The sequence below is a fragment of the Trichomycterus rosablanca genome, chromosome 3 (genome assembly GCF_030014385.1).
Source record: "Trichomycterus rosablanca isolate fTriRos1 chromosome 3, fTriRos1.hap1, whole genome shotgun sequence".
Classification (NCBI taxonomy): domain Eukaryota; kingdom Metazoa; phylum Chordata; class Actinopteri; order Siluriformes; family Trichomycteridae; genus Trichomycterus; species Trichomycterus rosablanca.
The window spans coordinates 6,378,755-6,404,420 of record NC_085990.1 but is presented as its reverse complement, the minus strand read 5'-3'; the positions used below and the strand labels follow the sequence as shown (position 1 = coordinate 6,404,420).

Here is a 25,666-nt window from a genome sequence, read left to right as displayed (position 1 = left end):
GGCCGCCCCAAACAAAATGGACTCTTTAATCCTAATTGTTCTGGAATAAGGAGACGTACAGTTGATTATTGGTCAAGAGCGTTTGAATACATTAGTTCTGTTATTGCAAAAGATTCAGGAAACATCTTTGTTTAAGGAATTTAATCAGAAACAAGCCTGTTGCAGTGGGTGAGTCACGCTCTAAGTCATTTTTGTGAGAGGAACTGTTTGGATAATAACTGAATTATAGCAACTTGACATCTTTTCCACCATACGCTGTTTTGTATCAAAAACAGAATCCATCAGAATTAGTCTGTACCTTAGTTTTAAATATTAGAATATTGATTAAGGGCAAGAATGTGTAGCAGTTACAATGTAATGTTTAAAACATTTTTCATACGGAAAAAAGTGAACCAGTTATTTGTAAAGAAAACTGTACTTGAGTTTTTCACTTACTGCCATAAGTGGTCAGGGTCACTACAACCTGAGTTACTCATGAGTACATCAGTACATCACTGGGTTAGATGGCAATTTTAATGGTTTTGGATCTTTTTTATTTTGGTCTCTTAGCAATTCATAAATTCATTCATGGTTTGTTTTACCACCTCTTATTTTGGTCAGGTTTGTGCTGGGTCTGATTTTTTGGGCAGGAAAGGCAGGAAACACCATGAACAGGTTACCAGTCCATCACAGGGCACACACACACACACACACACACACACACACACACATTCAACACACACTCACTTGAGGTAATTTTTAATTGCTCCAGTTGGCCCGACTGCATGTCTTTGGACTTGTGTGAGGAAACTGAAGCTCCTGGAGGAAACCCACACAGACACAGGGAGAACAACCAAACTCCACACAGAACGGACTCCAAGCTGGGGTATAGAACCCAGGCTTTTCTTACTGTGAGGCAACAGCGCTACCCACTGTATAACCATGCCTCCCAATTTAGAAATGATAAAGCCAATTTGCTTTGCATTAATCTCCCTCTCTAAAGCTATGCCAACGTAACTCATGTTCATGAATCTAGTATTTCATGTGGTATTCACCACTAGTTCTACTAAGCTGAACAAAGCAGGAAAAAAGCTCGACCTTGCATGTCCTGATTGCTCGAAAGGATATTTCAGGATTTCCTGTCACCTATTGACTGATGTCATAGCCTGCCACAGTGAGCTGATTAAACTCTGGACAAAAAAGGAAAATGATTAATGACACAAGCAGTAGAGAATTTCCTAATCATATTAAAGTCTTAAAATATTAAATGTTATTAAATCTATGTAATGTAGCTCTTTTTCTTGTTTCTCTTATTTATCTTGTTTTATACATTTTTATTGATTTATTTTACAACTTTCATAAAAAAATGTCCTTGTGATGCCCATCTTGCTTAATCCTTTTCTTTATTGTTGTGTTTTATTTATTAACATTTATTTATTTTCTTTATTTATTTTTTGACCCTTAAGATGGAGGAGTCTGGTAGTCCCCGCTTCAGGAAGCTCCACTTTCCTGTGGGCCTGTGGATAAATTCTCCACGAAAACACTTTGCCAAGCTGGGAGCACGCTGGCCCAGTGCAGCATCAGTCAAGTCAGTGGAATTATTAAAAAATAATAAGCACTATTAGTCAATTCATTTTTTCTATATTATATAGATGTGTTATTTAATTTTATCCACAAATGACTGGAGTAGCTGCAGGCTTTTATACAAGCCAATCACAAGCTACAGGTGACAAAATAATCTTTATAATGGCCGGACGGTTAAACACCTGATCATGCCCAGTTTGTTTTTGTTTGTTTGTTTATCAGAATTTTAACATCATGTTTTACACTTTGGTTACATTCATGACAGGAACGGTAGTTACTCATTACACAAGATTGTATCGAACACAGTCATGGACAATTTAGTATCTTCAGTTGACCTCACTTGCATGTCTTTGGACTGTGGGAGGAAACCGGAGCACCCGGAGTAAACCCACGCAGACATGGGAAGAACATGCAAACTCCACACAGAAAGGACCCGGACCGCCCCACCTGGGGATCGAACCCAGGACCTTCTTGCTGTGAGGCGACTTAGCCACCGTGCCACCCCGATGCTCAGTTTGACATCCCATTTTAAAACCATGGGCATTAATATGAAATTGGTCTCATCTTTCCAGGTTCCTGGGTGTGACTTGATAATTACAATGTGTGTCCACATAGTTTTGGCCATGTAGTCAATTTGTCTTTAAATTACTGATCAGTTGTATCAGGTCAATCTATTTACTGCAGCCACACTCGCCCTTTGTGGATAAGCTGGAGTATCAGAGTGATTTGTAATTTTTATTTACTCCTGTGATCAATTGTAGGTCGCCACAACGGTGCCACAGTGTGCTTGTGTTTCTCTGCTTCTGTATGACATGAATGGTTCAAATTGGGGTCAATGAGTTATTACACCATTATCTTCTTTAAAATGGTATAGCTTCTGGGATCATTTTGATAACAGATTGTACACATACTCAAAGACGGAATCATTGAAAAAAAAAAAAAAAAATTATTTACATGGTTTAGAGAGGCTGATTCGGCTTTAGGATTTGAACAGATAAACTAAATTTAAGAGCTTAACTGGGTGAAAATGCCAACTTTAAACCCTGGAGTGAAGAAGTACAAATAAACTAAAACAAATTGCTAAAAATGTGAGTGTTTACTTAATTTTAACATTATTCTGCCGTACTTATTTTTTTTAGATCCACCACAAGTTCAGATGCAGCCTCTGTGCATGAGGTACCGCCCTCAGTACCTCCATCTGTCCTCTCTCTCTCTAGTCCCTCTCTGGCCCCACCGTCCCCCTCACCTAACCCTTCCTTTCTCCGCCCTCGGCCAGCCAATCAACAGTCTCGCGCCAAACGTCTGTCCCACCTGTTCCTGAGAGGACGGTCTAATAGTGATCGTGATCGTGCTATTGGGGAGCATGAGAGGGAAGTGTGGGCTCATTCTGCTACTCCATCGTCGCATCACTACCTACCCCCTGCATCTTCTTCTGCCCCAGGGCTAGTCAAGATCTATGGCGATGCTCTCTCTAGTGGAGCTAACTACCGTAGCCTGTTGGCTAACATTCACTCCACAGCACGGCAACTCATCCAGCAGGTCATCACCAGATACACTGAGAGAGAGAGGGAGAATGAAAATGAAGACATAGGTAAGGATAGTCTAGGACCATGCTTCTTAATATCAGTCTGTTTGCACTGCTGGTCTTCATGTTTAGGTACTTATACTGCATTTACATCGTTTTTCCAACTCAACGCAATGCTTGCCAATAAGGTAACTAGTTGTACAGTGAGAACAAAATACAGGACAGTTGTACTTCAGGGCAAAACATTGTTTCAGGTGGTATAAAGTATTAATTTACTGGGTTAATTTTCACAAGAACATTATTGTCAGTGAATGGTCAGTTATTCACTCTACCTTACAGCTAATACTTTTGAATATTTTGATGTTGTGTGCACCTGCTCAGCTTTACAGAAGCATTCTCCAGAGGACTTCCTGTTGTGTGATGTCATCGGAAAGCCCATTAAACAGGCAGATGGAGCTATACAATGGGAGACTGAGTGTCGGAGAGGTGTAGCTCCCTGGGAGTGTCCCCTGCTCCTTGTTGATATGTGGAGGCCCAAGGAAGGCTTTGAACGTCGCTTTGAGATCCAGCGGCGTGACGAGTATGAGAGGGAGGAAAGAGAAAAGGAGAAGGAGAGGGAAAGGGATGGAGAAAACAACCAAGGTGAGAAAGGAACATTGTAAAGATATGGTATATACACCATGGATTAATAAAGTATTCAGACCTCTTAATTCCTATTTTTAGTAATCAAACTACACTTCAAATTTGTTACAAATTAAAAACTGAAATTTCTTATTCAGAAAAGTATGCATACCTTTGTAGACGCCTCCTTTGACAGCTGCAAGTCTTCTTGGATCTGTTTGTACATGCTTTTAAAACTGGTATTTGGGAACTTTGTCCCATTCTTCATGGCAGATCCTCTCAAACTTTGTTTTGGTTGACTATTGTCTATAAACTGTCATCTTCAGGTGTTTTCACCATATTCGCTGGGATATAAGACTGTGTTTTGGTTGGGCCACTCAAGGACATTTAGATATTTGCAGCGTTGTTTTGGTTGTATGCTTTGGGTCATTGTCATGATAAAGGGTTAACTGTTACTCCACTTTAAGTTTGGGTGCACTCTGAAGGATCTTTTCTTTAAGGATATTCCTATATTAGATCTCCCTGTCCCTGCTGCTGACAAAACACCCAATAGCATGAAGCTGCCACTGTAATTTACTGTAGGGTGGTATTTGCCTGATGATGTGCAGCACCTTTTTGCTGTTTACATTTTTGTGTCATAAGACAAGACCTTATGACCTTATTATCTTTTTATTATGTTGTAGTTTTTTTTTAACCAAAAGTCACATGCATTTTACTCAACAGTGGCTTCCATCTTGCCACTTTTACGTAAATGCCTGATTAATGAGGGCTACAGAGAGGGTTGTCCACTCTCTCCTCAGCACAGAACTTATGAAGCTCTTTTAGAGTAACTATTGGGTTCTTTCTTACATCCCTAATGAAGGTCCTTCTTGCCCAGATGTCCAACAGTGTAAATTATAGGCCATATAAACCCAGATGTTTGCTTTTTCCAGAATATGTCCAATCAATTCACATAACAGCATCTGGACTTCAAACAGGTTCTATGCACATCATGGAGATAATTAAAGCAAACAGGAGGGACCCAACCACAATGTGGAGTGCCACCGCAATTTAGAGTGGCTTTTGATAAGAGATTGTAGCTTTTAAATTTAAATTTTAAAAAACCAAAAAGGTTATAAATGCAACAGAACAATGACAAGGAACAGGATTTAGCAAGATGGGCATCACAAGGACATTTTGTCAATGAAAGTTGTAAAATAAATCAATAGAAATGTATAAAACAAGATGAATTAGAGAAACAAGAAAAAAAACTAAAAATGCATTCCATCATCATCATAAAGAATTTTAGAAATAACAATGAATACTTTATTGATTTGATCTTTTCTGTGCTGATTTTGTGTCAGTTCGTTGGAGACGGAGTCGCATGTCTTCTGGTGGGGGTCCTGAAGAAGAGCGAGGTCACAGGGGCCGTAACACCGAACTCCGAAGAAGCATCAGCGACATGAACCTGAGCCTCAGACGTCGCCAGGGCAACCAGCCGGGTAACGACCCCAGACGGACTTCCAACACCCCAACCGGCAGAGGAGCTCAGGACAGGAACAATATTGTGAGCATGATGGCAACAGAGCCAGTAGAGGTGAATGCAGAAGAAGACAGTAAAACCACTAGTAAAATGCTTTAAATTAGCATTTTTCTTTAATTGGATGGAATATTTTTAACTACAAATTATATACACCGATCAGCCATAAAATTAAAACCACCTCCTTGTTTCTACACTCACTGTCCATTTTATCAGCTCCACTTACCATATAGAAGCACTTTGTAGTTCTACAATTACTGACTGTAGTCCATCTGTTTCTCTACATACTGTTTTAACCTGCTTTCACCCTGTTCTTCAATGGTCAGGACCCCACAGAGCAGGTATTATTTAGGTGGGGGATCATTCTCAGCACTGCAGTGACACTGACATGGTGGTGGTGTGTTAGTGTGTGTTGTGCTGGTATGAGTGGATCAGACACAGCAGCGCTGCTGGAGTTTTTAAATACTGTGTCAACTCACTGTCCACTTTATTAGACACTACTACCTAGTTGGTCCACCTTGTAGAAGTAAAGTCAGAGACGATCGCTCATCTATTGCTGCTGTTTGAATTGGTCATCTTCTAGACCTTTATCAGTGGTCACAGGAAGCTGCCCACTGGATATATTTTTGGTTGGTGGACTATTCTCAGTCCAGCAGTGACAGTGAGGTGTTTAAAAACTCCATCAGCGCTGCTGTGTCTTACCAGCACAACACTCACACCAGCACAACACACACTAACACACCACCACCATGTCAGTGTCACTGCAGTGCTGAGAATGATCCACCACCTAAATAATACCTGCTCTGTGGTGGCCCTGTGGGGGTCCTGACCATTGAAGAACAGGATGAAAGGTGGCTAACAAAGCATGTAGAGAAACAGACGGACTACAGTCAATAATTGTAGAACTACAAAGTGCTCCTATATGGTAAGTGGAGCTGATAAAATGGACAGTGAGTGTAGAAACAAGGAGGTGGTTGTAATATTACGGCTGATCAGTGTAATTAAAATAACAATTAACCTTGAGCAATTACACAAATTTCTTAGTATATGATATGAATATATTTATAATAGGTGAACATTGGCTTTACTAGCAGTCAAAAAAATAGGTATATTTAATAACAATTAAATATATGAATTTTAACAGAGACATAAACACAAAATGAACTTGTACGTGTGGAGGCTTCACGTTACATCATGTTAACCACAGTGACCAGATTGCCACAATTTTTATTAATTATTATTATTATTTTTATATTTCGTTTTGTGTTTCATTTTGATGCATTGTTTCTGTTGCCTGGGTCGTGATAAAAATCATGGACAACATGTGGGTTGCCTGAAAAAAAGTTTGAAAACCCCTGATTTAGGTGGTGGACCATTCCCAGCACTGAAATAACTTTAACTGTGTGTGCTGTGGCTGTGTGTGTTATACTGGTAAAAGTGTTTTAGGTGCATCGGTGTTGTTTTGCAGCCCATTTTCAACATCTTCCATTCTTTGTGTCAAAGGTCACAGGATTGAGGGGTTCAAGTGAAACGAAGCGATGCTCTCAAGCAGCAGAAGACGAGAAAGATTCCTGTGACCTGGAAGTGATGTCCCAGAGCCTGATACTTCCACCCACAGACCGCCCTTACTTTCTGTTGCTACAGGGCTATGACCAAAGCAAGGCTAGACATGCAGCACAGCACTATCACACCACTGCTCATGACATCATACCTGCATTGCTGTTATCGCACCATACCATCTTTTACCATCTTTTGTACCTGTCTATCTGCCATTGAGCACGCAGCACAAAACAGCTATAAATAAGCCTACTATGCCAAAGCTAGCCACAAAATGTATCAACAAACTGGCTATGTCTACATCTAGCCTTACTGCACAATGACCTCACACGAAACCACATTGTTGAAAACTGTAACACACTCCACCTTGTAGTGCCTCACGTTTCTGATCAACTTAAGATTGAGCTGATTTTCACAAAACACACTGACAATGACAACAACATTCTTTTACCTCCTTTATTTCTCAGAGTGACACTGTTTTTTGTTATTTATCCAGGACTTTGTTCTGTACATCATGGCGGGCCACACGCATGTTTTTGGGAGGAAGCCGACATTCCGTGAAAGGGAAAAGGACAGAGAGCGGGAAAGGAAAGGGAAGAGGCCTCTCAGAGTCGACACTTTCCTCTCGGCTCCTGACCTGCTCATTCGTCACCTACTCATCAGGAGGGACTCAGCTGTACCTGAGCAGTTTCGCGGTCAAGGTATTCAGCTGTTTCAGTAACTCACGAGGGATATGAACATATTCTTACACCGATCAGTCATAATATTAAAACCACCTCCTTGTTTCTACACTCACTGTCCATTTTATCAGCTCCACTTACCATATAAAAACACTTTGTAGTTCTACAATTACTGACTGTAGTCCATCTGTTTCTCTGCATGCTTTGTTAGCCCCTTTCATGCTGTTCTTTAATGGTCAGGACCCCCACAGGACCACCACAGAACAGGTATTATTCAGGTGGTGGATCATTCTCAGCACTGCAGTGACACTGACATGGTGGTTGTGTGTTAGTGTGTGTTGTGCTGGTAGGAGTGGATCAGACACAGCAGCGCTGCTGGAGTTTTTAAACACCTTAATGTCACTGCTGGACTGAGAATAGTCCACCAACCAAAAAAATATCCAGCCAACAGTGCCCCGCAGGCAGCATCCTGTGACCACTGATGAAGGTCTAGAAGATGTCATTGTCACTGCAGTGCTGAGAATGATTTACCAAATAATACCTGCTCTGTGGTGGTCCTGTGGGGGTCCTGACCATTGAAGAACAGGGTGAAAACAGGCTAAAAAAAAAAAGCATGCAGAGAAACAGATGGACTACAGTCAGTTATTGTAGAACTACAAAGTGCTCCTATATGGTGTGAAGCCGATAAAATGGACAATGTGTGTAGAAACAAGGAGGTGGTTTTAATGTTATGGCTGATCGGTGTATATCATTAATATGTCCTGTATAAGTTAATTCAGTCCATATTACTATAAAGCACAAACTTTGACAGTTGGGACTGTTTTACATGTTTTTTTTATCATGTAGTCATTTTGAACATAAAACATTTCCTCAATAGTTTTCACGTGGTGGTGAGCACCTCATCACAAAGGAGCCAAATATAACCCCACATAACCTGCAGTTTTAAAGAGTGAACACAATTGCAGTGGGCTTAAACACTAGACAAAGTAAAGACTGCAAAAGCACTGCACTTCAGACAATCACCAGGAAACATGGAAGAAACTGGGACAGCCTAAGAGAAAGAATGAAAGAAAGCTTCTCAGCTACTCAGTCCACCAGCAAGTTACAATCTGAAAACTCACCAAACAACAAGACAGTAGAGGCAAAAACACAAGAAATTTGCAATGCCACTCATGTAGAAAACTGAGGAACAGGAAGGATGACTGTGGCAGGTACAACACAGGAATACCACCACTGTTTACTGACTGGGTCCCTGGAAACTAGAATGAAAGAATGCCAGCAAAAAGGCTAATGAAATAAGCCAGGCAGGTAATCAGGTCCATCCGTCACTCAGACAGACAAACAAAAGACTAACAAACAGGGACTCAATTGCACATTTTCACCCAGATTGTTAACTTCTGTGCTAAAACAAAAACAATGTGAATCAGGAGTGTTGAAACAGGAAAAACACTAAACTCTTGCACTTTTGCTCTTGTAAAAATTTACTCCACATGTATTGAAGACTTTGAATTGTCATATTAGTTTAAACTCACTATTTTCCCCCACAGTTCTGATCCGTCCGTTCAGAGGAGGAGCGGTCAGTCATAATGGAGCTGTCTTGTACAGAGAGGCAGTGCTTAAGCCTGGAGATCTTATAGGGCTTGGCAGCCACTTTCTTTTCCTGTATCGTGACCCCAGAGTGACCCCTGCCCCACCACTAGCACTGGCCCCACCCTGGAAGGATGACATGACGGTTGCCTTTGGCCCTGGGAATATGATAGACAGACAGGAAGCTCTCAGGCAGTATCTGGGATCCACTGAGGCAGTGCTGAAATTTCAAGAAAAAAACACAGACATCCTCCTACAGGTACAAAGTGCTATTACTATTTACACAGCAGTTGTTCTTTTACAGATTAGGTGTTAGTGTGTTAAAAAAAATGATGTACAGTGCAAACTCAATAATACTGACAAAATGCTGTTTTTAGAATTTATGCAGGATTCCTTTTAAATCAAATGTCTTGTTTATTTAGCAGGTTTAAAACTTTGGTACAAAATCTAAATTGTTCATTTATCAGCAGTGTGATTCCACAGGTGCTTAAATCATTTTAAGATTGTATGTGCAAATTAATATAAATTACAGACAGCCCTTAATATGATGCACATTTTGCACAATACCTTCAGTTATTGTGTCATTGAGAAGAAGGCCATGACCAAAGAAAATACATTCAAGTTGAAAGTTTACATACATCATTTTCTTTGTCTGTAATTGATTGGAAAACATACTTACTAGTTTAAAAAAAAACTACAACCCCAAATCAGAAAAAGTTGGGACAGTATGGAAAATGCAAATAAAATAAAAACACAGAGCTTCTTACATTTACTTTGACTTTTATTTGATTGCAGACAGGATGAACCTGAGATATTTCATGTTGTGTCTGGTCAACTTCATTTCATTTATTAATAAACATCCATTCCTGCATTTCAGGCCTGCAACACAACAAAAAAAGTTGGGACGTGGGCCATTTAGGGCTAGTAATGAGGTAAAAAAAAAAAACTAAATAATGATGCAATTCCAAAGAGGTGAGGTCAACAGGTGATTGTAATCATGGTTTGGTACAAAAGCAGCATCCAGGAAAGGCTGAGACTCTGATGAGCAAAATACAATACAGAATTACATGCACAAATGTTACTTAAAACTTTACTGTGCAAAAAATAAGCCTTATGTTAACCATGTCCAGAAGCGGCATCGACTTCTCTGGGCTCTGAGGCATCAAGGATGGACCATCACACAGTGGAAACGTGTACTGTGGAAAATGAATGGCAACATTACAAAGTGGTAAATGCTTTACTGTCCCAACTTTTTATGGAATGTGTTGCAGGCCTGAAATGCAGGATTGGAGGTATAATAATAAATGAAATAGAGTTGACCAGACAAAACATGCAATATATTGGGTTTATCCTGTCTGTAATGAAATAAAAGTCAAAGTAAATGTAAGAAACACTGTGTTTCCATGCTGTCCCAACTGATTTGGGGTTGTAAACTAAAAGTAATTTCTGACTGAATTTAATTAAATATTAAATTTAAGTTATTTTTAAGCGTTTTTTTGTACATGTTTTAAATACATCAAAATTTGTCAAGTAAAACTGTATGTGTGAGTCAGTAAAATTATCTCTGTACCGTTGCCCATTACATTGGCAAATGTTTACATACTTTCAAAATCATTCACCGTTGGGCACAACAACAGGGTCATTTTATTTATTTAAAACATTGGTTACCATGTCAACTATTTGTGTTTCCACTCAACAGCAGTACACGACAATGTTGTAACACAAAATGGATTTTAATGAAGAACTTGTATGTGGAAAAAATGAGGACTTGCTGTGTAAGATCTGTAAAACTGGTAGCAATGAAAGACGAAAGCATGTGTGCTAGCTCGTTCAAAAACTGGTGCTCAGCCAAGAGGACAAACCTCATACCCTTTGGTCAACACATCAAATTTTTAGGGATACTGAACTTCGCTGGCCAATCGTCAGTCTGATCTGATTCATCTTGTTCTGGAAATGCAACAGTGATAAAAATGTGAAAATTTATCAACATTTGCAAAAGTTGGCCAAAGGTACAGAGGTCACAGTGTGCATACAGCACATTTGATATTTAGTTATATGTTCCTTATCCCGTTTTTAGCTTTTGGCAACAAGCAACAGGCTTCTGATATGTGAAATATGGTTGGATCCTTGTTTCTGTGATGTGAAGTTTTGGAACAGGTGGTTACCAAGAAAGGCTAGCTTGTCTGTGGATAGTAAGACCTGAATTCCAGCAGCTTTTAGTTCATTGCAGACCTGGTTTTAGTGGTTCTTCTATTACATTTGACCAATTTTCTCTTAGTTGTGGGTGACAGTTTGAGTATTTTTTCAACCATGGCAAAGACACCACTGTTCTACGAACTACAGTATTTTCCAAAAACCCACAATAAACTTCAGACAGTTTCTGAAAGTAGATTTTAAAATTAAGTATGTGTTCCAATACGTAATACATAATACAGAAAAATAACAGCTGCAAAAAAGCTAGAGGTGCTAGCAAGTCTGAGAGGGAGAAACCTTGACATATAGAAACACTACCAATGGAGCGAATTATCAATCAACTAGGCGTAGATGACTGTCAATTAAAAGGAACCAACTCAACAATCACATGCACCACTGTGGTCCCTCTGCCAGCCAAAATTGCCAACACAGAAAGACACATCTCCAATGTGGCTGCTGGAAATTAAAGACAGGTAATAAGAGAACACTTTGAAGCCATGTTTACCTTCTATTTTTGATTTAGGAAATCATCTTAAAGAATTCAACACCAGATTCAGGAGGTGGACCCCTAGCACCAGCTTATTTGCTGTCACTAATGATTGACCATGCTTCCAAACATCTTGACCCAGCACTGACACCCCAGCTCTTGTTAAAGGCAGCCAATCAGATAAAGGCAATTGTGTGGGTAAGCATCTTTTTAAATAAATATTTTAAATCTTTAATACCTACACATACACTACACCCATTTACATTTAAATAAATGTATTCTGGATAGCTTTATAGTGCTTTCAATTGTTGCTACAGGAGCCTGTGCAGATAATCTTAGTTACACTGCTGTTATAAATGTCTAGAAAGAAGTTTGGACCAGAGTGAAGACATAGTATAAGTAAAGCAGAATCAAAGCAAATAGTATTTGAAGATGGCGGGCTGTGTGTGCGTGTGTAGTGCAGAGAGTTGGGATTGGGACTGGCTGTGGTTTAAGGAGCCACAGCTGCACACACATGGGCTTTCACTGGTATTTCACTGGAGTTTGTAAACAGAGGTTGACTGATGTCATTTCCACCCATTTGGAAAATGTGCTGTCATTGTCCGGACACATTGGCCAAACACACCCGCCCAAGCATTTATCCAAGTCTGCTCTAATCTTTTCTCTCTTTTTCTGTGTTTCATTATTTCAGGACACCATTAAAGAGTTTGGAGACAAACATCCTACACAAACGTAAGACATCTGACTTTTAGTAGTACCTTAGGATTTAACTACACTGATCAGCCATAACATTAAAACCACCTCCTTGTTTTTACACTCACTGTCATTTTTATCAGCTCCACTTACCATATAGAAGCACTTTGTAGTTCTACAATTACTGACTGTAGTCCATCTGTTTCTCTACATACTTTTTTAGCCTGCTTTCATGCTGTTCTTTAATGGTCAGGACCACCGCAGGTATTATTTAGGTGGTGGATCATTCACAGCACTGCAGTGACACTGACATGGTGGTGGTGTGTTAGTGTGTGTTGTGCGGGTATGAGTTTTTAAATACTGTGTCCACTCACTGTCCACTCTATTAGACACTCCTACCTAGTTGGTCCACCTTGTAGATGTAAAGTCAGAGACGATCGCTCATCTATTGCTGCTGTTTGAGTCGGTCATTTTCTAGACCTTCATCAGTGGTCACAGGACGTTGCCCACGGGACGCTGTTGGCTGGATATTTTTGGTTGGTGGACTATTCTCAGTCCAGCAGTGACAGTGAAGTGTTTAAAAACTCCAGCAGCACTGCTGTGTCTGATCCACTCATACCAGCACAACACACACTAACACACCACCACCATGTCAGTGTCACTGCAGTGCTGAGAATGATCCACCACCCAAATAATACCTGCTCTGTAGTGGTCCTGGGAGAGTCCTGACCATTGAAGAACAGCATGAAAGGGGGCTAACAAAGCATGCAGAGAAGCAGATGGACTACAGTCAGTAATTGTAGAACTACAAAGTGCTTCTATATGGTAAGTGGTGAGTGTAGAAACAAGAAGGTGGTTTTAATGTTATGGCTGATTGGTGTATGATGTTTTTGAATTCATTCATATGCCATCAGGTTTATCACAACATTATGACCCACACGAACTACATGTATGACAAATCATACATCTTATCTTATTGGGTTAATAAGTGTATTAATGGGCGCCCATTTAAAAGGGTTAAAAATTGCACCCAGGTGGTGCAGCGGGATATTCCGCTAGCACACCAGCACCGAGATTCTAAACTCCTCAGTTCAAAACTCGGCGTGCCACCGGTCGATTGGGCGCCATCTAGCAGGCATTCTGCAGGGCGGGATGACCGGACTATGAGGGCAGTTGTAGCCTAGTGGTTAAGGTACTTGTCCAGTAATCAGAAGGTTGCCGGTTCAAACCTCCCCACTGCCAGGTTGGCACTGTTGAGCCCTTGAGCAAGGCCCTTAACCCTCAATTGCTTAGAGTGTATACTGTCACAGTACTGTAAGTCGCTTTGGATAAAAGCATCTGCTAAATGCCGAAAATGTAAATGTACTGTAACTGTGGGTGGGGTCTTCAAGCGCTGTGTAAGGACCCTGATTGGCAGATAGAGAGGCGCCTGTGCAGAGTACATAGGTGAAAAAGGGTTCCGCAAAGTGCTGCGCACGGGTCAGGGGAGGCAAGAGGAGCAATATACCAGTGGAAGACAAATTGACTACGCTATACTGGGAGAAAATGCATAAATAAAGTAGAAAAAAAATAGTATGTGTAATAATGGGATAATAAGTGTGTTGTGTGCTGTAGCCTAGTGGTTAAGTTACTGGACTAGTAAAGCGATCAAAAGGTTGCTGGTTCAAGACCCACCACTGCCAGGTTACTGCTGTTGGGCCCTTGAGCAAGGCCCTTAACCCTCAATTGCTCAGACTGTATACTGTAACTGTAAGTCGCTTTGGATAAAAGCGTCTGCTAAATGTCGAAAATGTAAATGTGTGTGTTTGTATAGTTCTCCAGACTCAGAGGTTGACCTTCCTCCTCCAAGTGTCCAGAAACTGTCCTCTGATCTTCGACCTCTCATGTTCTGGATGTCTAACGCCACTGAGCTCCTCAACTTCTTCCAGGTCAAGGTTGAAGCTATGGAGAAGGAGTGGGAGTTCGAGGGTGAGCCACTCAAATCAGGAGATTTACATGTGCCACGTTTACACAATGTAGTAAAAAAGTAATTTCTTTAAACAATCGTCTTATAACCTGCTTACTGCTGGGATAAAGCTATTCGGTCATCATGGGCTTGAATCATTTTCCCCACATTGTCTCATTCTACACTGTGTGTTTAAAACAGTAGTCATAGCAGAGCTGCACTTTATATTCAATTTAATTTAATTATTTACAGCTGCTAAAACAAAGATCTGTGAGAGCTGTATGCAGAGGTACCAGTTGTTTTATAATGCATGGCATCACCGCCTGTGAACTTTTGTATACATGATCTGTATCATCATGTTCTCATCATTAGCCCCTGGTGACCCCATTCTGTCAGCTGATATGGACACTTGCTCCGATGCCCTGGCACAGCTAGATGATGTCATCATGCACACCTTCCAGCAGTGTGTGTACCACCTTACCAAGGTAAGTAGATATAAAGGTGTAGACAGTGTTCACACACACTCACAGTATGCTTCCAGATACATCTACATGGTAAACTACAACCCACGCTGCACAGCGGCAATTTAATTTTTATTTAAAATGGGTTAAAAATGGCACCCAGGTGGCGCAACGGGATATTCCGCTAGCACACAGCACCGAGATTCTGAACTCCTCGGTTTGAAACTTGCCATTGCCACTGGGCGGCTGGGCGCCATCTAGCGGGCATAATTGGCAGTGTCTGCAGCACAGACATGTCTCTGCTTGGGTGGGCTGACCGGACTATGTGGGTGGGGTCTTCAAACGCTGTGTAAGGACTCTGATTAGCAGATAGAGAGGCGTCTGTGCAGAGTGCATAGGTGAAAAAGGGTTCTGCTAAGGGCTGCCCATCTCGACTGCAATCAGGGATCCCCCAGCAGCGGAAGACAAATTGACTACACTAAATTCGGAGAAAATGGGAGAAGATGCATAAATACATTTCAAAAAGGCTCAAAATTACACAGCATTACATTACTGCAAAATATATAAAGCAATTATATAAACTGCATACTTCACACTACTTGTGGAAGCTGTTTTATGCAGCGTATTTTCACAGATACTGTACTCTACTCTAAAATTTGGTCTCAGTTTCAGTGCCCATATCGGATTTACCTTTCTGCTGATGGGACAAATAAGATCAGAGGGTAAAATCACTGTTTCCAGTTTTTACTTTGGAGTTCTGACTTTTATTTTGCCACATTGTGCCACAAGGGTTAGCTTTTGTGTGTGTGTGTGTGTGTGTCAACACACTATGAAATTCAACCCAAGTAGGATGTCATCTGGGTATCTCTGACAGTGACAACCATTAGTGATGTAATGTTGTTCACATACTGTACTCTAGGTACAATATTATACAAGATAATGGCTGAGATTTCACTCAGTAAATGTAATGTGAAAGTTTATTTTATTTTTCTCTTTCTTCCTCAGACTCTGTACTCTCTCCTCCCAACCCTACTGGACACCAACCCTTTTTCGAGTGAGGACAAAGAGAATCAGAAAGCTGCATCAAGGGATGGAGACGAAAACAGAGATGAAAGAGAACCAGATGAGGGGAGCGATGTGTCCAACCTGCCCCCCACTGTTGCTGGACTGGTTGAAGTGTATCGCTGCTCGCTGCAGCTGACCCGTGAGGCCTGCCTGTCTCCCCCACTCACCTCCCAGACGTTTGGCTACCTGTTCTTCTTCACCAACACCTCGCTTCTCAACACTCTGTTTGAAAGAGGTAGCAAGGCTAAAAAATACTTCCTAGTATGTATTACATAAGCTAACAGAAGTGTTGCAGTTGAGCAGCTAAATGTAAATCCTAATTCAAGAATTTAATAATTGCAGTGTGTTTAGTCGGTAGCATGTTTATCATACTTACCTAAATGTAAATGGTCTATAGCTGTGTTTGATTTAACTTTGTGTTTTCTGTCTTCTATGTCAGACGGTTTATTTTCCTGGTCTCGAGCAGTGCAGATTCGTACTAACCTGGACTTGGTAATGGACTGGCTACAGGGGGCAGGACTGGGGGACATTGCCTCAGAATTTCTCAAGAAGCTGTCAGTCAGTGTCAACTTCCTGTGTATTCCTAAGACCCGCCTTATTCAGGTATAAATGTTTATAAAATTTGAAAACAGTGTGCCATTATTATAGTACAATTAGATCCATTTATTACACTCTGTTTAATAGAAATAGAACGCCTTTATTTGTCTTATATACATATACAGATGTACAGTACAACAAAATTCTTTCTTTGCGTATCCCAGCTTGTTTGGAAGCAGGGGTCAGAGCGCAGGGTCAGCCATTGTACGGCGCCTCTGGAGCAGAGAGGGTTAATAAGGGTTATTAATATTAATATTAATAAGGGTTAATATTAATAAAGTGGCTAAGAAATACAGGTTTGGGAATGTTCAAAGCCATACGTTATACTTCAATTCCTCTTAATTTGCTCTAGAATTCATTGCAGAGCAGAACACGCTCACCAATTCTCTTACGTCCTCACTAACCTACACCCAGAGTCAGTTTAAAGTAGCCATTCCACCTCCCCCTGAAATGGAAGAAATCTGATGCACCTACAAAAAAAAACACATAAACATTGTTAGAATGAGTTATACTTCTCACAGAGTGTAAAGGTGAGGTTCAAACCCAGGTCCTACAACCCTGGTGCTTTGGTAACAGGCACTCTCATTTTTTTATGTGGGAACTGATTCTTATTGAATAATCCTATAAAATATTTTATGCCATATGGTCAGGTGTTGGGGTGGCATGATAGTGCAGTGGGTGCAGGGTCCTTACTCTGTCCACATGGGTTTTCTCCAGATTTCAAGTCCAAAGACATGCAGTTAGACTAGTTGGAGCTACTGAATAAATTGCATTGTGTGTGTGTGTGTGTGTGTGTGTCTGTATGTCTATGTGTGTGTGGTAAAACAGACAATAAATAAATAAATGTTCATAAGCAGTTGGTTTATAGTTAAATAAGTTATAGTTATATAGTTATAGAAAATCAGACGCTGCTCAGGTGGTGCAGCAAGCACACTAGAGCTGGGATCTCGAATACATCGTACGCAGCCACATGAACAACGATTGGCCTGTTGTTCATATAGAGGTGGGGCATCAAGCCGGATAGGGACTCTCTCATAACTGAGGCAACTACGACCTCTGCTGGCTGGTTGATGGCGCCTGCACAGGTCAGGGTGTGTCTCTCTGTACACAGTCCTGAACTGCAGCTGATCTTGTCTGGTGTGGGTGACAAAATGCATACAGCTGTTGCCCACGTGTCGGAGGGGGCATGGGTTAGCTTCGTTCTTCTCAATTAGAGCTGGGGCTGGCATTAGTGGAGAGGAAGCATGACGCAAAATGCATAAACAAAATATAACAAAAATAACAAAAAGTTTTGGTAACATTCAGTGTTTTTTAATAATAATAATAATAATAATCTGCTCTGACCACTTGTTTGATAGTCATCTTGGGCCAGCCTACAAGAGGACCATGGCTTGCTAAGCCCTGCACAGCTGCATCACCTACTGACCCACTATAAACTGGGACCAGCTAGAGCTCCACCTTCCTGTTGGGCTCCACCTCCAGGCACTGATCTCGGAGGGGGCAAGTAGCTAATTTTGCTTAATTTATGACATGGTACAAAGTACAAAATATTAAAGTTTTGCTTGTTTGTTTGTTTGTTTTATTTTAATGTAGACATATTTGAGAGCTTCCTAGACCACCCGCCTCTCATCCTACCCAATGAGACGCCAAGCCTGGATCTTACTCAGCCAATCCCAAACAGTGAGCTCCAAAAAGAAGTGACACGTCTACGAACCTTCCTGTGGGGGATGGATCAGGATGAACTCCCTGCCAATCAGAGAACTAGGTTATAGGAACAGAAATTTTCAAAATATCGGGTAATCGTGGTAAATATAAGCAGAAGACAAAAAAGGCCTAAGCTGTTAGAATGGATCAAATGTCTGTTTATCAGCGAGTTGCGATGAGTTTTTTATAAAGTATTTCTTACTAGGGCGCTCAGGTGGCACTATCACAATACTACTCAATACTACATCCAGCAGACACAATTGGCCGTGTCTGTGGGTGGGAGGGTCAGACAGGGGTTCTCCCCTCTGCTGCTGACTCACCGAGCATGATAAAGCTTTGTGTGTGGCCTCGCTGCTGGCCGTTAAATAAAAAGCAGCTGGTTTCTGCTGCACGTGTTGGAGTGAGCATGTGACAGTCTGCGACTAGAATGGAATAGTGCAAGCGGCAGAGGATTGCAATACGCAAAAGGGAAGTAGATTAAAAAGATAAAGTACGTACATGTTTAAATCTATTAGAAACTGAAATTCTTTATGAAATCCTCTGACTTTAAGTAGTGTCCACTCATTAGGGTTTATATTTAATTATTACCTGGGCCTGGGCCAGGGTTCTTTTTTTAGCGACTTTTTATGTATCCAATTACCCAAATGCATTATGCTTCCTCTCTACTGATGCTGATCCCCACCCTGATTGAGGAGAGCGAGACTGACACATGCCCCCTCCGACATGTGGGCAGTAGCCGACTGCATCTTTTCACCTGCATGAGGCGAGTTCATATGAGGATCAGCTTTGTGTACGAAGAGCCATACCCTGATCAACATATCCCTCGTCTCTGTGCAGGCGCCATCAATCAGCCAGCAGAGGTCGTAATTGCATCAGTTATGAGGAGTCCCTATCCGGCTCCCACACTGTACGAACAACAGCCAATCGTTGTTCATGTATGCGCCCAGCCCAGCCGGATGGCAGAGCTGAGTTTCAAAATGACAAGTTCGAAATGTCAGGTCTGGTGTGCTAGCGTATTTTATCGCTGCGCCGCCTAAGTGCCGGGTTCTTTCTGTGGGGTATTTGCATGTTCTCTCTGTGTCTGTGTGGGTTCCTGTGGGTGTGGCACATTCCTCCCACGCGTCCAAAACTATGCAATCAGGCCATTGCTATGAAACGTTGCCTAAGTGTGTATGTGTGTCTGTGAAATTGTCTGCCATGTGATGGGCTGGCAACCTGTCCGGAGTAAAGGATGAAGTGCCGGTAAAACGAACAATAAATGAATGAATAAATGATGATACTCTTTATAACCTAGAGCAGGGGTGCAACACAGAAACAAGTACAACAGGACAAGTACAATTGGTAAAAATGAGTATTCTTTCTTTTTTGTAGAACCAAACCAGCTAATTAACTAATAAGTTGAATTAAAAGTGCTTAAGCATGAAATTTACTGTTGTGCACCATTGATTTTGTGCATCACATGACCTAATTGCTTGGTGTTTTCATTTTCATTTCATTTTCATTTTCAGCATTTAGCAGACGCTTTTTATCCAAAGCGACTTACACAATGAGCAATTGAGGGTTAAGGGCCTTGCTCAGGGACCCAACAGTGGCAACTTGGTGGTGGCGGGGCTTGAACCGGCAACCTTCTGTTTACTAGTCCAGTACCTTAACCACTGAGCTATTATGTTTTATCATAAGGGTCATTGCCTGGCTGCAATGGCGACGTTTGTGTGGTTGTTGTTCTGTTTTTGATAGGAACTTTGTGTATAACCACTTCTTTTTAGTTTTAAGAATAAAATTGTTGTGGCATACTCACTTCATCATACACATGGACACAAGCATGTAAAGTGATATACACTTATAATCACAATATAACACTAAAGCTTATAATAAATGTGTGTGCCATATTTAAAATAACATCTTGTTAGATTTCATTTTCTTCCCATTGGTTTTATATCTGTTTATTTACAACAGCTTTTTTAATAAAATGGGCTTTACACTGATAACCTTTTATATCTATAAAACAGATAACCTGACAACCCGTGTACAACATCCTCTTCTCATTTTAATACCCTGACATCACATCTTTTGATGCAAAATGTTCACATATATGCAATAAATCTTCCATCCATGTGTTTTGATTTGCCATGATTTAACATGATGCCAATAAATATTATGACATTATTTTATTTTGTAGCAGTCTTGTTTCTGATGTTCAAACAGCAAGTCTTCTTTTGGCATTCCATTAGTGACCACTAGGGGGCGCAAAGAAAATACGAACAGTCTCAGTAAATAAAGCATCGAGTACGGTGGCCGAGAAGTGCAAAACAAATTTACATTTCAGAAAACAAAATTACAAAAAAACAAAAACAAATTTACAACGAAAGCAAAAACAAATTTACAAGTGCTTGGGTACCCAGTGTTTGTAAATTTGTTTTGGCATATGTAAAAGTGTTTCAGCACTTGTAAATTTGTTTTCGGCATATGTAATTTTGTTTTCTAAAATGTAAATTTGTTTTGCACTTCTCGGCCGCACATTTCTGACGGAAAGGGTAGGTACAATAAACCGGAAGTGCGTGTTGGGCACCTTACACAGTCATGAGAACAAAGGTTTTATTTATGGTGTTTAACATTTATTATTTTCATTCTTTATAATAATAAGTCAGAACCATATTTTAGGCAAAACAACGCACTCTGCCCACGGTGCTACTCATACAGCGGTGTATTACACAGGTTATATTGCGCACACACCGCGTTACTAAGAATAAAAGTAAAACACTACTTAATATAATTAATTAAACAGCAGTTTCCTTCTGTTTTATACACATCACACTGTCTCCCATTGATAAAAATACGGAACAAAGCGTGTCCTGTATCAGTTCAATACTGAACGCGGAGTTTAGTTTCCAAATAAAGAAGGATTCTGTATTTTACGGGATGGTTGGTAACCCTGGTCTGATTGTCTCTTATATAGATAGATAGATAGATAGATAGATAGATAGATAGATAGATAGATAGATAGATAGATAGATAGATAGATAGATAGATAGATAGATAGATAGATAGATAGATAGATAGATAGATAGATAGATAGATAGATAGATAGATAGATAGATAGATACTTTATTAATCCCGAAGGAAATTTAGGCCTCAGTAGCAAGTTACATAAATCAAAGTCAAAAAGTAAGTAATAATACACACTACAGAGATTTACATTATACAAAAAAGTATCTGTATAACCACAACACACAACAAAACAGTTGTGTGTTAAAAAATATAGTGAGTGAGATAAAACACAGCACCAAAGCTTCATCAGTCCCGCACATTCCTGCTGCTTTAATATAAGCTCCGATACACTGAGTCCAGTGTTACAAAAGTGAAACAAGCTTCAAAGCCTCGGTATCAAATGTTCCGTCTCTAATAAACAATGTTTTGTCCATTTTGTGTTAATTATTTTCATTATTTCGCTTTTGTTGTTTTTGTGGGAATTCCTTAGATGTTTAGAAGAGCGGACGGTAGATAGAGATGCACACACCACGTCTAAACATCTGCACAAACTATCTAATAACTTTCCACAAGAAAAACAATAGCGGGTCAACTGGATAAAATGATTTCCACAAACTAGACAAAACCTTGTTTATCGTTACCATCACAAACTCCGTTCACTTTACCGCTGAGAAACAGTTTGATTGACAGCAGGTAAGCAACACGCACTTTCGGTTTATTGTACCTACCCTTTCCGTCAGAAATGTGCGGCCGAGAAGTGCAAAACAAATTTACATTTTAGAAAACAAAATTACATATGCCGAAAACAAATTTACAAGTGCTGAAACACTTTTACATATGCCGAAAACAAATTTACAAGTGCTGAAACACTTTTACATATGCCAAAACAAATTTACAAACACTGGGTACCCGAGCACTTGTAAATTTGTTTTTGCTTTCATTGTAAATTTGTTTTTGTTTTTTTGTAATTTTGTTTTCTGAAATGTAAATTTGTTTTGCACTTCTCGGCCACCGTAGTCGAGTCCTAATGAACTAATTGACACCAGCAGACCGACGTTGCATCAGGCCAGAAAAAAAAACACAATGCTGGATAACATCAGATGACTAGTTATTATTAGTTTTGACACAAATCCTGTTGCCTAAATTCTCATTCCATATTTCTTTAATAATTTAATTATTCATTTTATTAGTTGCTTCATCTTAATCTGGGCTGCAGTGAATGGAAATCTTCGAGTAAACACTGGATGCAAGGCCTAGACACACCCTAGATAGGTCGCCGATCCTCCAGTTAACAGTATACAGTCTTTGGCATTGTTTTAGGACGTAGGAGAAAATACGAGTACTTCACTTACATAGGCAGGACACAGGACGAACTACTCACAGACAGTGATCAAAAGACAACTGCTGAACCCAGGCCTCCCAAACCGTGGAACTGTGTAGCACCCACACTGTGCACTGTAAAACCCAGACAACTTAAAATCTTTTTTTATTATTATTTTCTTTGCTTATACAAATGTGAATTCACAAATCTTACACAGACAGCAGATACTTATCTGAATATCAGTATGTCCGACAGCAGCACACACCCATATTAAACTAAACATAACACAAAATGCTGTACATGGAGGATCCAGTCACATAAAAAAAGAGAAATGAATACATGTTCTTTCCGTGTTCGTGTGGGTTTCCTTCTGGGTGGTTTTCCTCCCAAAAACATACAGAGAGTGAACTGTAACTGAATGTGTGTGTTACCCAGCAAGTTTTTCTGTGACGCGTCTAGTGTTTGCAGGGGGTGCTGACCCACCAAGACCCTTACCAGGATCAAGCAATTAATTGTGTAATACAAGCTTTTTTTATTTATTTATTTATTTATTTATTTATTTATTTATTTATTTATTTATTTATTTATTTATTTAATATTCCTGATCCCCTACCCCCTTCTTGGGGAGCTATAAAAGCTGTTAGCAATGTATATTCACATGATTCATGAGTTATCAAAGAAACTCCTAAAAGAGAAGAAAAGAGAAAAACAGTACACAAGGTGGAGGCATATACAATATTCACTGATCAGCCATTTTATCAGCTCCACTTACCATATAGAAGCACTTTGTAGTTCTACAATTACTGACTGTAGACCATCTGTTTCTCTGCATACTTTTTTAGCCCCCTTTCATGCTGTTCTTCAATGGTCAGGACCCCCACAGGACCACCACAGAGCAGGTATTATTTAGGTGGTGGATCATTCTCAGCACTGCAGTGACAATGACATGGTGGTGGTGTGTTAGTGTGTGTTGTGCTGGTACGAGTGGATCAGACACAGTAGCGCTGCTGGAGTTTTAAAATACTGTGTCCTCTCACTGTCCACTCTATTAGACACTCCTACCTAGTTGGTTCACCTTGTAGATGTAAAGTCAGAGACGATCGCTCATCTATTGCTGCTGTTTGAGTCGGTCATCTTCTAGACCTTCATCAGTGGTCACAGGACGCTGCCCACAGGGTGCTGTTGGCTGGATATTTTTGGTTGGTGGACTATTCTTGGTCCAGCAGTGACAGTGAGGTATTTAAAACTTCAGCAACACTGCTGTGTCTTATCCACTCATACCAGCACAGCACACACTAACACACCACCACCATGTCAGTGTCACTGCAGTGCTGAGAATGATCCACAAGCCAAATAATACCTGCTCTGTAGTGGTCCTGTGGGGGTCCTGACCACTGAAGAACAGCATGAAAGGGGGCTAATAAAGCATGCAGAGACACAGATGGACTACAGTCAGTAATTGTATAACTACAAAGTGCTTCTATATGGTAAGTGGAGCTGATAAAACGGACAGTGAGTGTAGAAACAAGGAGGTGGTTTTAATGTTATGGCTGATCGGTGTATGTAGCTCTGGAAAAAATTATAGGACCACACCTATTTTTTTCTTAAATCAGCATCTCTACATGTGTAGCAACCGTTACATTTCAGTCTCTGAATTCCAACACAAGCACCTCATTCTATTTAACGAGGTGCTGATTAAATCATCATTTGAACCAAATCTTATTTAATGAGGAACAGTATAAAACAAGCATTGCTGTGGTCACCACTATGCATTTGCAATAGAAACAGTAACTCAGAATGAATGGGAATACGATTACTGAAACCACTGACATTGTCAAAATAGTGTAAAAGAAAAGAATAAAAACAAGCTTTAAATTCTGTCTTTACTGGGAGAGGGATACAGTGAGCATCAGGTGGAGGGGGGGGGGGGTTGCACATTCCCACATGCACAGTGGGACTGAAATAAAAAGTCTGAACAAGCAACTGCTTGGCAGCAATATTACCAACAAAACTCTTTCTCCGAGCTACTGTTACAGGTGCTGAACTATCAAACCCTCACTGCATGGCAGCAGTGTTATCAGTGATCTCTTGTCCTCTACCTGCATTTTTACGTTCTGCTGTGATGAAGCTTCCAACAAGGAAGGTTAGATCCAGTTTGTGCAGAATGCAGTTATTACAGTTAGACGTGACAGTGTGTTTTGGCTCACGGGACTTTTAAGTCGCTGTCCGAGCCTCTAAAAACAGTTCAACAAAATCTGGATTGTGGATGGAACACACTGTAAGAAATCGTGCAACCTTTAGATTAATTAATTAATTAATTTTATTTATTGGGATTTTAATTTGTAATGTTAAATTGTAATGTTTTTACACACCTTGGATATATTCATATTCATCTCGTCACACAAGGTTCATCAGTTCACGAGTTCAATGTCAAACACAGTCACGGACAATTTTGTATCTCCAATTAACCTGACTGTATGTCTTTGGACTGTGGGAGGAAACCCACGCTGACACGGGGAGAACATGCAAACCCCACACAGAAAAGAACTGCCCACCTGGGGATCGAACCCACAAGTCGCCTCCAGTCAGGCCAAGTGTAGCCACTAGAAGCTGCTCGTAGTGTGTGTGTGTGTGTGTGTGTGTGTGTCATGTGATGGACTGGTCACCTGTCCTGAGTGTCCTGCCTTTTCCCCAATGAATCAGACCCACCACGACCATGACCAGGATAAAACAGTGGTAGAACAGACAATGAATAAAAGAAATGAAATCTCTGTTATTTACATTTTCATGCTTTTTATCCAAGGCGACTTACAGTACTGTGACAGTATTCTGCCTTAGGAATTGAGGGTTAAGGGCCTTGCTCAAGAGCCCAACAGTGACAACCCAGCAGTGGTGGGGCTTGAACCAGCATTTTTTTCGAATACTAGTCCAGTACCTTAACCACTAGGCTATAACTGCCCAACTGCCACTGACTGAGACTTTAATCTATCTATAGGAGGTGGTGTGTAGGATGCTGAGAAGACGCTGTTCGGTTATAAGAGTGTTTATTGTTAAAGAGAGAAGTTTTCTAATTTTAACACACTGAATGTTTACTTCTCACTGGTCTCTTATGAGTGACCGTTGGACGGAAAATCTCTGACCTCTGAGTGAGAGTCTCCTC

At 40.5% G+C, this 25,666-nt stretch overlaps 1 protein-coding gene across 1 annotated transcript; it reads left to right on the top strand.

The window, feature by feature from the left end:
* Window positions 1-85: 85 nt before the first annotated feature.
* rasip1 (Ras interacting protein 1) lies at window positions 86-20,353 on the top strand. The gene is made up of 16 exons (XM_062991768.1): window positions 86-168; window positions 1,446-1,567; window positions 2,703-3,154; window positions 3,470-3,730; window positions 5,053-5,285; window positions 6,732-6,890; window positions 7,282-7,486; window positions 9,013-9,311; window positions 11,769-11,930; window positions 12,424-12,464; window positions 14,239-14,393; window positions 14,743-14,855; window positions 15,837-16,131; window positions 16,336-16,499; window positions 17,852-17,993; window positions 18,087-20,353. Exons 2-16 carry the CDS (start codon window positions 1,446-1,448, stop codon window positions 18,263-18,265), a joined length of 2,982 nt encoding a protein of 993 aa, XP_062847838.1. The 5' UTR covers window positions 86-168; the 3' UTR covers window positions 18,266-20,353.
* Window positions 20,354-25,666: the final 5,313 nt, after the last annotated feature.

Bases quoted from the DNA above. Each gene is read 5' to 3' on its own strand.
- rasip1 (XM_062991768.1), top strand. From the start codon at position 1,446: ATGGAGGAGTCTGGTAGTCCCCGCTTCAGGAAGCTCCACTTTCCTGTG. The intron at 7,487-9,012 runs GTATTCAGCTGT...TTTCCCCCACAG, and splicing joins TGAGCAGTTTCGCGGTCAAG to TTCTGATCCGTCCGTTCAGA. The intron at 14,394-14,742 runs GTGAGCCACTCA...TCTCATCATTAG, and splicing joins GAAGGAGTGGGAGTTCGAGG to CCCCTGGTGACCCCATTCTG.